The 15,690-nt window shown below is 41.7% G+C and overlaps 1 protein-coding gene across 2 annotated transcripts in view; it reads left to right on the forward strand.

The window, feature by feature from the left end:
* Positions 1–15,044, forward strand: part of s100b (S100 calcium binding protein, beta (neural)) — a 36,129-nt gene extending 21,085 nt beyond the window's left edge. For both annotated transcript variants that reach the window (XM_087988596.1, XM_087988595.1), the window contains 3 exons: positions 912–1,064; positions 7,554–7,722; positions 14,686–15,044. In XM_087988596.1, coding sequence (XP_087844722.1) covers positions 927–1,064; positions 7,554–7,700 — 285 coding nt within the window. In that variant the 5' untranslated portion in view covers positions 912–926 and the 3' untranslated portion in view covers positions 7,701–7,722; positions 14,686–15,044. The remainder of the gene's footprint in view (positions 1–911; positions 1,065–7,553; positions 7,723–14,685) is intronic.
* The last annotated feature ends 646 nt before the right edge of the window (positions 15,045–15,690 follow it).

A 15,690-nucleotide genomic window follows, 5' to 3' on the forward strand; every position in this document is an offset into this window, starting at 1 on the left:
GACCCATTCCCCTACATTTACCTCTGTACCTAACACTACGGGCCAATTTAGCATGGCCAATTCACCTGACCTGCACATTTTGGACTGTGGGAGGAAACTGGAGCACCCGGAGGAAACCCACACAGACACGGGGAGAATGTGCGAACTCCACACAGACAGTTGCCTGAGGCGGGAATTGAACCCGGGTCTCCGGCACTGTGAGGTACCAGTGCTAACCACTGTGCCACTGCGTCACCCACGGATGTTGGCACCCAACCACTGTGAGCCCCAGTTAAGAGTCCAGAACAAATAAAGTGGCACCCTTCACTGACAATAACTTTCCTGATGTACTTTTAGATATTTTCTAACCAATCTGTTCAGAGATGTTCTTCCTCACCTCTGGAGCAACGAGGACTTAAACTTGGGTTTCCTGCCTTAGAGATAGGGATGTGCCATCAGAGTCTGCTTCTGATGAACTTTTACACTCAGGCATATTTGAGACTATTGAGTTCATCTTCGTGCAAGGTATAATTTTAGAAAAAATATTTCATCCCTCAGGAGACAAAGAACTAGAGACCGAACTGCATAAGGAGTTTTTCAAAAACTTGCTCGAGGAGGTAAAGTTTAATGAGTGTCTTAAAAGGAGGAGAGAATGTGAGAGAGGGGGGGGAGGGAGAGAGAGAGGTGGTAAGAGTTACGGAAGGATTTTCAAGGCCTAGTGTTCAGGCAGCTGGAAGCATGGCCGCTAATGGTGGAACGATTCAAGTCAGAGAGAGTAGCATTAGAGGAATATAGATATCTCGCAGGGGGTATGGGGCTGGAGGAGATTACAGAGGTCTGGGCTGGAGAAAGGGGTGTGGTAATGTGGCCATGGAGGGACTTGGAAACTGCACCAAGAACTAACCTTTCGCTCTCTTTTTGCCCTAATGCAGGGTTATTCCAACAGAATGTCTGACCTGGAGAACGCAATGGTCACAATTATTGAAACTTTTCACAAATACAGCGGGAGAGAAGGGGATAAGCTGAAGTTGAAGAAGGTGGAACTGAAGGAGCTCATTAACAATGAGCTCTCCAACTTCATTGGTGTAAGTACAGTTCATTTTGAGCCACCGAGGGGAGAAAAGGCTCTTGGGTGGGTTCCAGTCTCTGTGCTTCTGATTTTAGCAGGCACCTGGTGTCAGGTCTGAGGCTGCAAAGTGGTTTTTGTTCTCACAACAAACAGTCTCCATGTGGAGACACCATTTCACACAATCACAGAGATTCATGAGGCAGAAGGAGGACATTCAGCCCATCATGTCTGCACCAGCTCCCGTCAGAACAATTTATTTCATTTTGTCAGCTATATTCATCATAGTCCTGCAACCACCCCGACCCCACCACACAAATTGGTTGATTTTATTGTTGGCATGTTTAGGTGTCACAAAATCTACAGAATGGGCTGTTTCTTAGTTCTTGTTTGTGGTCCTGAGTCTTAGGTTCCTGAAACCAAGAGGCCAACATTGCAATGTGATCATGAGGCAACTCTCAAGCAGATCATAGGAGCAGCTCGGGAATGACTGTCCCTCCCATTCCTCTGCTCCCGACTCACCAAACCTTGTGTGAATACCTGATCTAAATTACCAACATCCCTGCAAGCAACATAGCTGAGTCAGTCATAGAATTTGGGTGGTACAGTTATTGCCCATCCCTAGATCACTTTGAAAAGGTTGTGGGGAATCACTATCTTGAATACTGCTCAGTGGACTGCTTGGCCATTTCAGAGGGCTGTTAAAAGTCAATCACATTGCTGCGGGCCTGGAGTCACATTTAGGCTGGATCAATCAGCAACTGCAGATTTTCTCACCTAAATGCCATTAATGGATCACATGGTTTTTCACAACAGTCAAACAGTTGCGTGGCCATCATTGGTGATCCTAGCCTTTTATTCCAATCCATTTAATCCATTACATTTAGATTTCAGAATTTCCCATGATGGGATTTGAACTCTGCTCTCTGGTTCACTTGCCCAGTAAGGTAACCTACTGAGAGTGAAGGCTATTTCCTAAATGGCAACCCTCTATGATCAGATGAATATAGCAAGGTGAAGTATTTAGCAAGACTTTCATTATTCTAGAGCATCAATTATTGTGTTGTCAGCCTGTTTTTAACTGTTTCAGTGCTTCCCTTGGCAAATAGAGATTGTTTAGAAAGATATAATTCCATAACGGCCGGTATCCCATCACCAAGTCACTCTTTATTTACATGCGGAGAGTCCTTGACACTGATTCAGCTTCCTCAGAGCCAGCTCTCAGAGTGAACAGAACCTCTGACACTCCTGTTTATTGTCTGTCAGCCAGGGCCCCCTGATTAGACCTGATTAACAGCCCCAATCAGGGAACTCACACTGTATGGAGTCCATTTGGCTGACCACATCACAATCATTCCAGTAAAATCCTAAAATGTTACTTCAAACCAACTTATAATCACAAAAATTAGTGGTATCATCAAAATCATTAATGTGACTCAGTTTCTGAGGGATTTATTGTTCCTTGTTCATTGCTCCTGGTTGAACTTTCAGACATTATAAAACCAGATGTTGATGTTGATGTCAAACCTACAACCTTTTGACTCATATCACAGATTGTTCAGGTGTGCTGACTGATAATGGACACTTAAGGGACAAGACTGCAAGACAATATAAAAAGAGAGTGTTGGAAGAAGTCTGCAGGTCTGGCAGCATCCGTGGAGAGAGAAGCAGAGTTAATGTTTCAGGTTGACGCCCTTTCTTCAGAACAGATAATCCGGTTGGACAATTCTTTATCCAAAATCCAAAACGCTCCAAAGTCTGAGGGATTTTTGTGACTTTTTTTCTCATTAACAAGGTTGTTTGGCATGCAAACAGTTAACTCAAGTCGACACCCACTCGATGCGTGTCACTCAGATGTGACGTGTGGGGGGGGGGGGGCAAGGCCCAGCAAGGCATGCCTTGATTCTGTCTCAAGGCCCATTTTACTCAGTGAGTGTGTTCCTCTGGTAAGTTTTTTTTAATTCACCATCAAACTGTCACAGCAATACATGGAGAACTAGCCATTTGGATACAGAACTGGCTCAAAGATAGAAGACAGAGGGTGGTGATGGAGGGTTGTTTTTCAGACTGAAGGCCTGTGGCCAGTGCAGTGCCACAAGGATCGGTGCTGGGTCCTCTATTTTTTGTCATTTATATAAATGATTTGGATGCAAGCATAAGAGGTACAGTTAGTAAGTTTGCAGATGACACCAAAATTGGAGGTGTAGTGGACAGCGAAGAGGGTTACTTCAGATTACAACAGAATCTGGACCAGATGGGCCAATGGGCTGAGATGTGGCAGAGGGAGTTTAATTCAGATAAATGCGAAGTGCTGCATTTTGGGAAAGCAAATCTTAGCAGGACTTATATACTTAATGGTAAAGTCCTAGGGAGTGTTGCTGAACAAAGTGACCTTGGAGTGCAGATTCATAGCTCCTTGAAAGTGGAGTCACAGGTAGATAGGATAGTGAAGAAGGCATTTGGTATGCTTTCCTTTATTGGTCAGAGTGTTGAGTACAGGAGTTGGAAAGTCATGTTGCGGCTATACAGGACATTGGTTAGGCCACTGTTGGAATATTGCGTGCAATTCTGGCCTCCTTCCTATCGGAAAAATGTTGTGAAAGTTGAAAGAATTCAGAAAAGATTTACAAGGATGTTGCCAGGGTTGGAGGATTTGAGCTACAGGGAGAGGCTGAACAGACTGGGGCTGTCTTCCCTGGAGCGTCTGAAGCTGAGGGTTGACCTTATAGAGGTTTATAAAATGATGAGGGGCATGGTTAGGATAAATAGACAAAGTCTTTTCCTTGGCTTGGGGGAGTCCAGAACTAGAGGGCATAGGTTTAGAGTGAGAGGGGAAAGATATAAAAGAGACCTGAGGAGCAACTTTTTCACACAGAGGGTGGTACGAGTATGGAATGAGCTGCCAGAGGAAGTGGTGAGGTTGGTACAATTGCAACATTTAAGAGGCATTTGGATGGGTATATGAGTAGGAAGGGTTTAGAGGTACATGGGCTGGGTGCTGGTATGTGGGACTAGATTGGGTTGGGATATCTGGTCAGCGTGGATGGGTTGGATGGAAGGGTCTGTTTCCATGCTGTACATCTCTATGACTCTATGGCTTATTCTGAAATTCGAAGAATTCTGAATTCTGAAACCCAGCTGGTCCCGAGCATTTCGGATAAAGGATTGTGCGCCTATATTGCTTTTTTTTAAATTTCCTCTCTTCCTTCATGCTGACAGAGTTCTGTTGTAAGGGCAAAACAGTCCAACAGTCTGAGGTCTTGCGTCGGAAGCAAACCATTTGTGTGTTTATAATGGTAATGAGTGCACCACCTACGTTTATCCACAAATCAGTACAGGTATAAGGTTAGTAGGATCGAATATTCACTTTTATTGAGATCCAGCAGATAGTATTAAAATAGTCGGGAATAGCAAAGCTAGTTGAATTTCACAGGCCTAACTCAGAAGTCGACTCTCTTAGAAAACTCAGTGGCTATCAGCCAAATCAGCATAAATTGAGAATTAAATCTTCCTTGTCTTAGCTACTCAATAAATAAACTTAGGGAGCAAATTGGGACAGCATGTCATTTCCATTTACTGGTTTAAAAATATATAAATAACACCAACAACAACTTTTGCTTATTTGGCAGCAATAACCTCATAAGACATCCCAGTGTGTTTCACAACAGTGTCACCCAACTGGAAACTGAACCACATAAGGTGACATGAGGTCAAATGACCAACACCTTGGTCAAAGGGGTAGGTCTTAAAGAGTGGCTTAAAGAGGGAAGGTGAGGTAGAGAGTCCGAGAGGATCAAGAAGGAAATCCCAAGCATGGGCACCAGCAAGTGAAGGCAGGACAATTGAAACCCCAAAACCTAACATTTATCTGCAAAACCTTAGAAATCTTGGTATTTCCTATAAGTGTCATAGCTACTTTCTATACCATTTACCCTATTACTTAGATCCTTAGTATTGCTGAGGTTACAATGTTAACCACTGAGCCATCTAACCCACAAGAAGAGTATTCCATTCCATTCTGGTTGCTATACAATAGGAAAGATGTGAAGATCCTTGAGAGGGTGCAGGAAGCTTTAGCAGAATGGGGCCAGAGATGAATAAATTTTGTTAAAAGGTTACACTGGAGAAGCAGGGACTGTTCTCCTGAGGCGAAACTTGATTGAATTACACAAAATTTTGACAGGTTCAGACAAAATAGACAAAGAAAAGTTATTTCCATTAGCTAGGGGATGCAGATTTAAGGTTTTGGACAAGACCTGCCAAGGGATGTGAGGAAGAACTATTTTTTGTAGTGAGTGGTGGTTATGTGGAACTTACAGTTCACAATGGTAGTGGATCTGGAGATGATCAACGAAATCAAAAGGAAATTGAACAGGCAATTGAGGGAAAAAAGCTTATCAGTTGCAGGAATAAAGTGGGGGAAATATAAGATTAACTGTATTTTTAAATACTTTCACAGGATGTGAGCATCACTGGCTAGGCTAGCGTTTATTAACCATTCCGAAATGTCCTTGAGAAGATGGTGGTGAGGAGCCTTCTCACAGCACTGCTCCCCATGTGGACTAGGTGCATCCATAATGCTGTTCAGGGATTTGAAACTACTGGGATATAGTTCTGAATGAGGATGATGTGCAGCTTGAGCATCAGAATGGGCTTCATTGGCCAAATGTCCTCCTCTGTGCCATGACCTCTCTATCATGCGAGCAATAGTCTTTAAACCATCCTCCAAATGTGAAAAGCTAACAGAGTAGGGATCAGAGATGGAGTGTGATCTCTATGTCTCAGCTTCTGGGTGTGCTGCGTAATATGCCTTGGAAAGTATTGAGGACCTTAATAGCTTACGGTTTCACAAATAGTGATCACAAATATCTCATGTGATCTGCAATGCTATGTCAACTCAGATGATTGTTTTACAAGCCACTAGCATAGCCCAGCTCAGCCCAATGAAAATGCATTGATTACATTTTTGGGGAATTTTTCCCTTCAGTAATTTATTTTATTAACAGTTCTGACCCATTCCAGAATTACTAAATAACAGTGGAGCTGCTCAGACGTTAAATAAAGAGCACATTGCACTCTGTTCTGCTGAGTTTTAACACGTGCCTTGATGTAATTGTCTTGAAGGTGGAAACCAGCAGAAAAAAACACTTCACTGAAACCTGGCGTAGGTTCAATTGTCAAACCAGAATTATTAAGCCATCGGGGTATTGTAGGGTTGCAAATCTTACACAGCATTTAAGACTATTTCACATAAGTGGGAAAGAACAAGTGATTGCACTGAATTTGACAGTAGTAAATATCCTAATGTTTCTTTTTTCTGAATATCTGTGAAAGCTGTTGGTCTGGGCAATGCTTTCTAAGGCTTTAGACAGCCTCTATGGATTGGACAGGGCAGGATTAGAAATAAGTTCGAAAGAACAGCTATGATGAAGGAAACTTGAATAAATGTCTGTTTAGAGAGAGGATTCTGCCTATGGAGGGAGTGCAACAAAGGATTATCAGAGTAATTCCTGGGATGGAGAAAGTGACAACTGCAGATTCTGGAGATCAGAGTCAAAAGGTGTGGTTCTGGAAAAGCACAGCCAATCAGGCAGCATCCGAGGAGCAAGAGTCAACGTTTCAAGCATGAACTCTTCATCATTCCTGAATAAGAGCTTATGCTCAAAATGTCAACTCTCCTACTCCTCAGATGCTGCTTGGGTGGCTGTGCTTTTCCAGCACCACACATTTTGACTAATTCCTGGAATGGTAGGACTAGTGTGAAGAGAGACTGGATTGATTAGGACTATATTCACTGGAGTTTAGAGGAATGAGGGGGGTAGTCTCATGAAAAACGTAAACAGTTCTAACAGAACCAAATAGGATAAATGCAAAAAGGATATTCCCATTGAACAGGGAGTCCAGAATCAAGGGGCCCAGTCTAAGGATGACAGGGATAGCCAATCAGGACTGAAATGAGGAGACAATATTTCACCCAGAGAGTGGTGAGCCAGTGGAAATCTCTGCCACAGATCATGAGTAAGACCAAAGCGTGAAATATTTTGAAGATGCTATTAGATATAGTTATTAGCTCTAAAGGGATCAAAGACTATGTGGAGAAAGCAGGAACAATGTAGTGCATTGGTCTGAAGAAACAAACAACCTATTTGCTATATTTCTAAGCCTAGGAAATGTTAGTATTTGACTTAAAAACCTTGACTTTTCTTTCAATCAACTGGCTAAAGGACATTAAAGGTACATTTTGCAAGTGAATTATTTTTTAACAGCTTATGTCTCATTAAAACAATTGGAAGAAGTGGATGCCACATTGGAATAAGTTCTGCAAGGGAATCAAATGTTGCATTCTGATACTTAGGGTTTGGACTGCTTCACTTTAAATGACCATGCACATATATTTTAAAGGGAAAAGTGTTAGATTAAGGTAAACATACACAGAACACTGTATCATAAAAATCTGTTTTGCTGTTTGAAGTTTGAGTTCTGTTTTTATTTTGAAAAAACTTCTTAGGACATTAAAGACCAAGAGACCCTGGACAAGTTGATGGAAAGTCTGGATAGTGACGGTGATGCTGAGTGTGATTTTCAGGAGTTTGTTGCTTTCGTTGCTATGACCACCGCAGCTTGTCATGAGTTCTTTTTCCCAGAGGATGAGTAAATGGACTATATGACTGCACAATGTAAGATATTGCTTAATTGATCATTTTCTATTTGTAATGGCCTGTGAGGAGCCAGTGATGGGGCTATCAAATTTAACTTGTCAAGTTGCAAATAAGAGTCATTAATGAGTATCATATGCCAAAATTATTGACGCTCAGCCTGATCTACAGAAATCCAGGGATCCATGGTTAAGCTACGTTTGAGCTCAGACTGAAAAGCAGTATTTTATCTATTAAAGTTTGCACTGCTGTAGTTAGACATGGCTTTTCAAAGATAAATGTAGGGAACATGTAATGGAACAACATTGAGAAATATTCCTTTTGCTTCTAAAAGCGACTAGGCATGAGTAGAGAACATAAAAAATAACAGCTGGAATATAGCATACTCCCAACAAGCTTGATCCACCTAAGAACATGATGGTGGCTGATTTTGACCTTCATCTCCAATTTCCTGCCTATTACATCAATTCCCTGGCAGACCAAAATCTGTCTATTTCAGCCTGAAATGTATTCAATAATGGTGCATGCACAGCTGTCTGTTGTGGAGAATTCCAAGGTCTCACATCTTTGAGTTAAGGAATTTCTCCTAACCTCAGTCTGAAATGAGCAGCTCCTTCACCTGAAATGAAGATCTGTATTATAGATTCCCCAACAAGAAAACATTGCATCTTCATAGTCTTGAATGTTTTAATGAGATCTCTACTCATTCTTCTAAATAGACCTACTTTACATAATGGGATGACCTCCCAAGATAGGGGCAAGTTAACAAACCTTTGCTGTACTGCCTTCAATACAAGTTTATTCTTCCTTAAATATGGGGACCAAAACTGCACTTTGTAATCTTGTGATCTCACCAAAGTCCCATATATGTATAGCATGACTTCTTTATTCGTGTACTCCTAATACTTTTACAATAAAGGCCAATATGCCATTGCTATCCTGATTGCTTGCTTTACCAAACTTTTTGATCTTTATGTAACCGCACATGCATTTCTCTGAACATCAAGATCCACAAGTTTTACTCCTATTTTAAAAAGATTCTGCTTCTCTACTCTTAACACCAAATGGAATACCTCAGACTTCATGTTATACTCCATCTGCCACCATGTTGCCCTCTTACTTCACCTGCAGAGTAACCCGTCATAATCTTGCCAAATGGTGGAGCTTGATCAAGTGGTGGAATGCCTACTCTGGTCCCATTGCCTTTTTGTTCCTTGAAGCCTCTTTGTATCATCCATCTCAGCCAAATGTTCCGCCTGGCTTTGTATCGTCACCAGACTAAGATGCATTACTGCCTGTTTCTTTGTCTACATCACAAAGGTAGATTGTAAATAGTTGAGGATGCAACACTGATTGTTGCAGCACTCTGCCAATCACAATCTGTCAGCTTGACAATGCCCTATTTATCCCGACACTCTACCTGTAAGAATTGACATATTATGCAAAGAAAACTTAATTCTACATCACAGTTTTGCTACAAGTGAGGTTGGGCTTTTCGATGAGCAGCTTTTGATCTTGATTTGGGGTTTAACCTTATGCTGTACCAGGTCTGGAAGCATTGGGTGTCAGTTAGCTCAGTTGGCTGGACAAGTGATTTATGATACACGGTACCACCATAGTATGAGTTCAATTCCCCATGCCACTTGAAGCTGTTATGAAGGATTCTCTTTCTCAGCCTTTCACCTGAGGCATAGCTGCCCTCAGGTTAAGCCACCACCAGTCATCTCTCCCTCTCAATAATGAGAGAGTTGCCCTGTGGTCTGGTAAGACTATGGTGACCTTAGCTTTATTTGCACCAAATCTGGGAGTTCATGTCATGGGGTGAAAAGAAAGAACTTTAACTTATAATTTTGCAAAACCACCTTAAAATGTTGCATGTCATTTGAATCATTAATGAGTGCAAATCCACAAGTTATCTTGTCACATGTAAACAATGATGAACTGAAGAACTAATTAACCTGCTCCTGTTAATGTGGACTAGAGATAAAACTTTAGCCAAGCCAACTTTTCTTCAAACAGTGTCAGAGATCCTCAATGTTCATTGGGCCATTCTACTTGAAGTGTGGTGTATTCAGCACTGAAACAGTCCTTTCACTCTGCACAGGATTGTCTGCCTAGATTAAGTTCTGAAGTCATTGATGGGGATTTGAATAGTGAGGGGAGAGTGCTACCACTGACCCAAACCAACATTATCAAATGCTGAACCAAGATTTAAATTCCCAACATTGGTATTCTTCATCCTTTTTAACAATATTAACCAAATGATTAATATTAATATAACTGTCAGTTTGCTTAGTGCCTCTACTTGCTTGCTAGGCTATATTTGTTAAAAGAAAGACCCAATTGGAGTGGCTTCAGTATTTTGTGAAAATCTGCAACTCCTTAGTAGTTGAAGCACTCTCTGAATGGTTGTGAGGTGACTGGAATTTATGATATCAAGTACACAGCCTTCTGCTTCCACAGTGACTCACAGATCCTATTGTTCCAATTCAGTCTTTACTGTTTGCCAGTCATCGCCTCTAATGCATTTTTATTTATTATGGTTAAGGAATTGGAAAGAATTGGAGAATGATTTGAAATGGTAGACAAAGGGACTAAGCTTGGTATGAGATCATTCTGTCAACTCTTTTCTGCATCACTGAGCAGGCCAGATTGAAGCCTGAGTCACATTGCCAAGTTGGTGCCAATTTAGGCCTGGTTGTGGGCACTATTATTCTGTGGGTCTGCAGCTATAGCTCGATAATATGCAGTTTCTCACAACTGGCAAAGGCAGGAGACAGCTTAATCCTATCATTCTGCTTTAGATTCATCATTGGAATGCAGAGGTGAAAGCTTAGAGTAACAACCAACAGCACAAAATTAACTTGCTATAGCACCGACTCTCCTTATTCATAATGTCTCTCAAGGGACTTGTACTAGAGTCGCATATTTCTTTATCGTTGTAATCCAGACTTGAAGTGAATCCCTCCACTCCACCTGTATGAAATTGACATATTATGCAAAGAAAAGTTAATTCTGCATCACATCTTTGCTGTAAGTGAGGTTGGGCAGCTTTTGAACTTGATTTGGTGTTAAACCGTGTGCCGTACCAAGGCAGGGAAATCCATCGGCATTGGCGCATGGTGTAGCCAGCTTGTACTTCTCTATACTACAAAACATGTATTCATTAACAAATGAGACAGACAGCTAGCAGAGGAAGTGGGCTTGTCTCGTGAGCAATCTACAGTGACTTTAGTCAAGTTTCTGGTAATTTGTTTGATCAAACTCCAAGACAAAATGTCTCATCATACCTGACAAAGCACAACCAACCGAATCACTACAAACTCCCTTCTTAACCCTGAGCATCACATCAGATCACTGCTATTCAGTACATTAGATTTTGATGTTAACTTGTGATGGAGTCACATTCTGTACACATATCTATTGACATCTATTTCACCATTTCTACTGATACGAGACTAGACTGATGCAGTACAGAGGAATAGGTGCTGGCTATGCTATACAGTTATGTTCAAGAACTTCCCTATTTGATTTCTAGTCTGGATTACCATGAATAAGAAATATCTGAAATAAGGACAAGTGCCTTGAAAGAAAATATGGATAGACAGAGTTGTCATCATAGCAAGTTAATATTTCTTTGCTGTTCATCGTGCAACAGAACACTCAATGCTTATTGATTGCACGTAGTGAATAAAACACTGAACTAAACTGTCATGTCAAAAATATTTTACTTGTGATGGACCTTTATTTGGCAGAGCTACAGTGCACTATGGACAAAGGAAGATGACTTTGCACAATGGCGCAGTAATACATCCTAGATTAGTAACTCTACCCCTTTACAATCATGGTCGGGACTGAATTTCTCAGTTGGATTCTTTATGTAAATTCCTTGGGGTTGAATTTATATGGCTTTGACTGGAATTAATGGGACAGTAACAGCTTTGAATGGAGAGGATGGCATGGCTGACCAGTTAAAGGTGGGGGTGTGGCGGGGCACGTTGTGAAAGGGGATGAGTAGCAGCTCTTAGCTTGGGAATCGAGATCCTGATTAGCGGAGCAATCAAGTGCTTGACAGGACTAGAAGGAAAACCCAAAGAGGATCCGCCTGGAAGATGAAGACATGATAATGGGTAAAGGATATTCTTCAGGCAGAAAGCTTTTTCCAAGGTTGATGTAATGGAATTCCTCATGGGTCAATACTGAGACCCTTGCAGATCTTGGTGTGGAAGGGACAATTTTAAAGTTTGCAGATAATACAAAACCCTAATAGAATTGTAAACCGTGAGGAAGGCAGCATCAAAAGAATATTCACAAGTTGGTGGAGAGCTAAGCGGTTGATGAAGTTCAATTCAGAGACATGTGAGGTGAAACATTTTGGTACAAATAAGTTGAGAGACAAAACAAAATAAAGGGTACAATTCCAAAGTGTGTGCAGAAGCAGATAGACCTGGCTGTTTATGTGCATAAGTCATGAAAGGGGCAGGACAAGTAATGAGAGCTATTTAGGCTTCATTAATAGAGGCATGGAGTACAAAAATAGCAAGGCTACGCAGGAGCTGTATAAGATACTGGTTAGATATCAGCTGAAGTACTGCGTTACAGTTCTGGGTGCCATACTTTAGGAAGGATTGAAACCATTGGAGAGAATGCAGAAGAGACAAACAAGAATGGTTCCAGGAATGAAGAGCTTCAGTTACGAAAATAGACGAGAGAAGTTGGAACTGTTTTCTCTTGGAGAAGAGAAGGCTGAGGGGTCATTTGATTGAAGCTTTCAAAATTAAGAGCAATCTGGATATGGCGGATAGGGGGCATCTAGTCCTCCTCATGAAAGAATAGTGGACCAAAGAGCACGGTTTTAAAGGGTATTGCAAAAGAAGCAAACGCAAAGTGAGGAAAAAAACTTTTCACAGGGTGGGTTGCCTGGGTGTGGAGTGCAGTGCCTGTAAGAATGGTGATGGCAGGTTCAGTTGAAGAATTTGGGAGCACATTTGATGACTGTTGAAATAGAAACGTTGCGCAGGGTGGGGTTAAGAGGCAGGAAGGAGTTTGGCATGAATTTGGCACCAGAGAGCAGGGTGCAGACATAATGGACCGAAATGGCCTGCTTCTGCACTGCAGCATTTGTGACTCTGTGAGAACACAGAACTATCTGGGGAGTTAATAACTAACAAACCAAACTCGGGAAAAATATAAAAAATGGACCAACCTGCAACAATAAAAGAAGCAAACAAAAAGAAAGAGAGCAGTAGGAAGAAGGCCGAGGAGATAAGGGCAACAATAAAATGCATCTCAAAGATTATTGATAAAGCTATTTGAAATTGATTGGATCTTTGGAGTTTCTCCCCAAATGATAATGTGGAGGAGGCTGGGGAGATGATGGAGGTGAAAGACAAAGGGGAGACACAAAACTTGTTTCTAAAAGCCCAAGCCACATCAACAGCAGGAGCAAATTACTGCAGAGGCTGGAATCTGTACTGAAAACAAAAAAATGCTGGAGATGACAACGGGTCAGGCAGCATCCAGGGAGAGCTGAAAATGTGTTGCTGGAAAAGCGCAGCAGGTCAGGCAGCATCCAAGGAGAAGGAGAATCGACGTTTCTTCTTTGGGCCCTTCTTTGGGCCCTTCATGAGCCCTTCTTCGGGCTCATGCCCGAAACGTCGATTCTCCTGCTCCTTGGATGCTGCCTGACCTGCTGCGCTTTTCCAGCAACACATTTTCAGCTCTGATCTCCAGCATCTGCAGTCCTCACTTTCTCCTCCAGCATCCAGGGAGAGACAACAAGCTAATGTTTCAAATCTAGATGACTCTTCATCAGAGCTGACATGGAATGTGGAGGGGGGCAGCATTTATGCTATCATTGGTAGGGGGTGGGGGGAGCGACATGGGGGCACGGTGCTGGAGAGAGAAGGTGTTGATAGTTCAGATTAAGTCATTGGAATGTGAGAATGGCAGAACAATGATGTGTCTAACTGCCAGACTTGAAAGAACAGGCATCGCGTTGGAGTGGCAAGAAGAGAGAGAGGACATGGTGACAGAAAACGTAACAAGCTAAAAGAAAAGGAAGGAAGGGGGTTCACAATCTGAAGGTGCTGAACTCAATATTTAAGTCCAGAAAGTTGTAAAGTGCCTAGTGTAAAGATGAGATGTTGTTCCTCCAGTTTATAGTGTGATTCACTGGAGCATTGCAGCATGCCAAGGACAGGCAATAACAGTCTAGGGGTCAGAGTGAGAAGAACAAGCTGTAAGACTTGAATATAAAGTAAGCAAGATTCCTGCAAGATTCAGAAAGGATGCTTGCACACAATAAAACAGTGACTATGAGAAATGAGGATCCAGGTAGATCACTAAATCAAGTAAAATTATTTGGTAAAGAACTGTGAATAGCTGGAACGGGAGTTACAAGGATAAAGGTGGTGGAATACTGTATAGTTATGGAATGCCTGAGGTTATGTAAACATCATGCTCAGAAAAGAACCAAGTCAAAGAGGTAAAATGTATGAGAGAAGATCTGATTTGGTAAAATTCTTTTTCTGTGTACTTTAGAGTGCAGGGATCAGGGATATCTTACAAAATGCAGAAAACCTGATAAGAGTTCAGCTTGTCTCAGTTTATAGCACCCTTGTCTCTGAGTGAAAAGGCAGTAGATATAAAGCACCTCTGATAGAGCAGCTCCCCATGGCCCACACCACAGGTCCCATCAATAACCATCAAATGTGGTGTTTCTAGAGAATCCTGCAACTATGGAAGTGGGTGGTCATGCCTGTTTTAAATTCCATTTTTGTAAATAAACAATGACCTCCAACAAGTCTTCTGTCACATAAGTGATTGCCTGTATATGTTAGGAAATGCTTTTATTTCAACTGCAGAGCAGTGAATCATTAGGTTCCCAGACAAAGGTCCTTCAAAATGCATATCAGCAGATTTGTTTTTGGTTAAAATGTACTCAACATTATTTCAATTCATTCACTTTCTTTTCCTTCACAGGGCACTGGAAGCAAATCTCAGAGCAGGGTACTGCCTATGTAGACACTGCAGAAGTAATAAGCAGTTCCAAGCAAAACACCGTTTTGCAAACTAACCTTCACCTCTGTGTAGTTGTGAAGAAGCCCATTATGCTGCATAATGCACAGGGTTTCAGCTCCAGGTACTGATGAACAGCACTAATTTGGAAAGCAATGTAACACAAGCGAGGCTGACGAAGATTGTGTAATGCCAAAAGTTGTTTAATCATGTAAAGAATTAACAATACCTCTTAGTGTAGGCGATAGACTGAATCAGTGAACAGTTAAACATGCTTGTAATGGATCTCTAAATAAAATGAGTCACTTTGGACAACGGCACAATTTTGTCTGGCTGTTTTAATTCCAACACTCTCCCAAAATATTGAACCTGCTGAGCACTAGTTCCATGAGCACTGGCTGATCTCTAATTCTTGTGTGAGCTTCAGTGCTGAGTGGCTGAAGGCCATTTCCCATTAGTTACCAATAGTCACTGAATAGAGAGAGTGGAATCTCTGCCTGTCTTTTGCCCTGCCCATTTCCCAAACCCAGGATGTTGAGGCCATTTCTACCATCTACCAATAATAAACACAATATGTTCATATATCCCCTTTAACATAGCAAAACATCTCTTAACTCAGCTGAGAACACTGAGTATTGCAGACTGCTGATGGAGCTGAATTTGATGTGTGTGCATGCACATGTGCATGTGAGAGAGAGTGTGTGTTGTGGGTACACAAGTGAGAGAGTGAGTGTGTATACACATGAGAGTAAATGTGAGAGAGTGAGTGTGTATACACATGAGAGTAAGTGTGAGAGAGTGAGTCTGTATGCAAATGAGAGTAAATGTGAGAGAGTGAGTGCGTGTCCATGTTAGAGAGTAAATGTGAGAGTGAGTGTGTGTGGACATGACAAAGTGTAAGAGATTGAGTATGAGTGTGTATCAGTGAGAGAAAGATTCTGAAACAGTACGTGTGTGTAGTGCATATAC

The sequence above is a fragment of the Chiloscyllium plagiosum genome, unplaced genomic scaffold, assembly GCF_037043375.1.
Source record: "Chiloscyllium plagiosum isolate Xiang-an unplaced genomic scaffold, Cpla_swu_hap1 HiC_scaffold_7, whole genome shotgun sequence".
NCBI lineage: Eukaryota > Metazoa > Chordata > Chondrichthyes > Orectolobiformes > Hemiscylliidae > Chiloscyllium > Chiloscyllium plagiosum.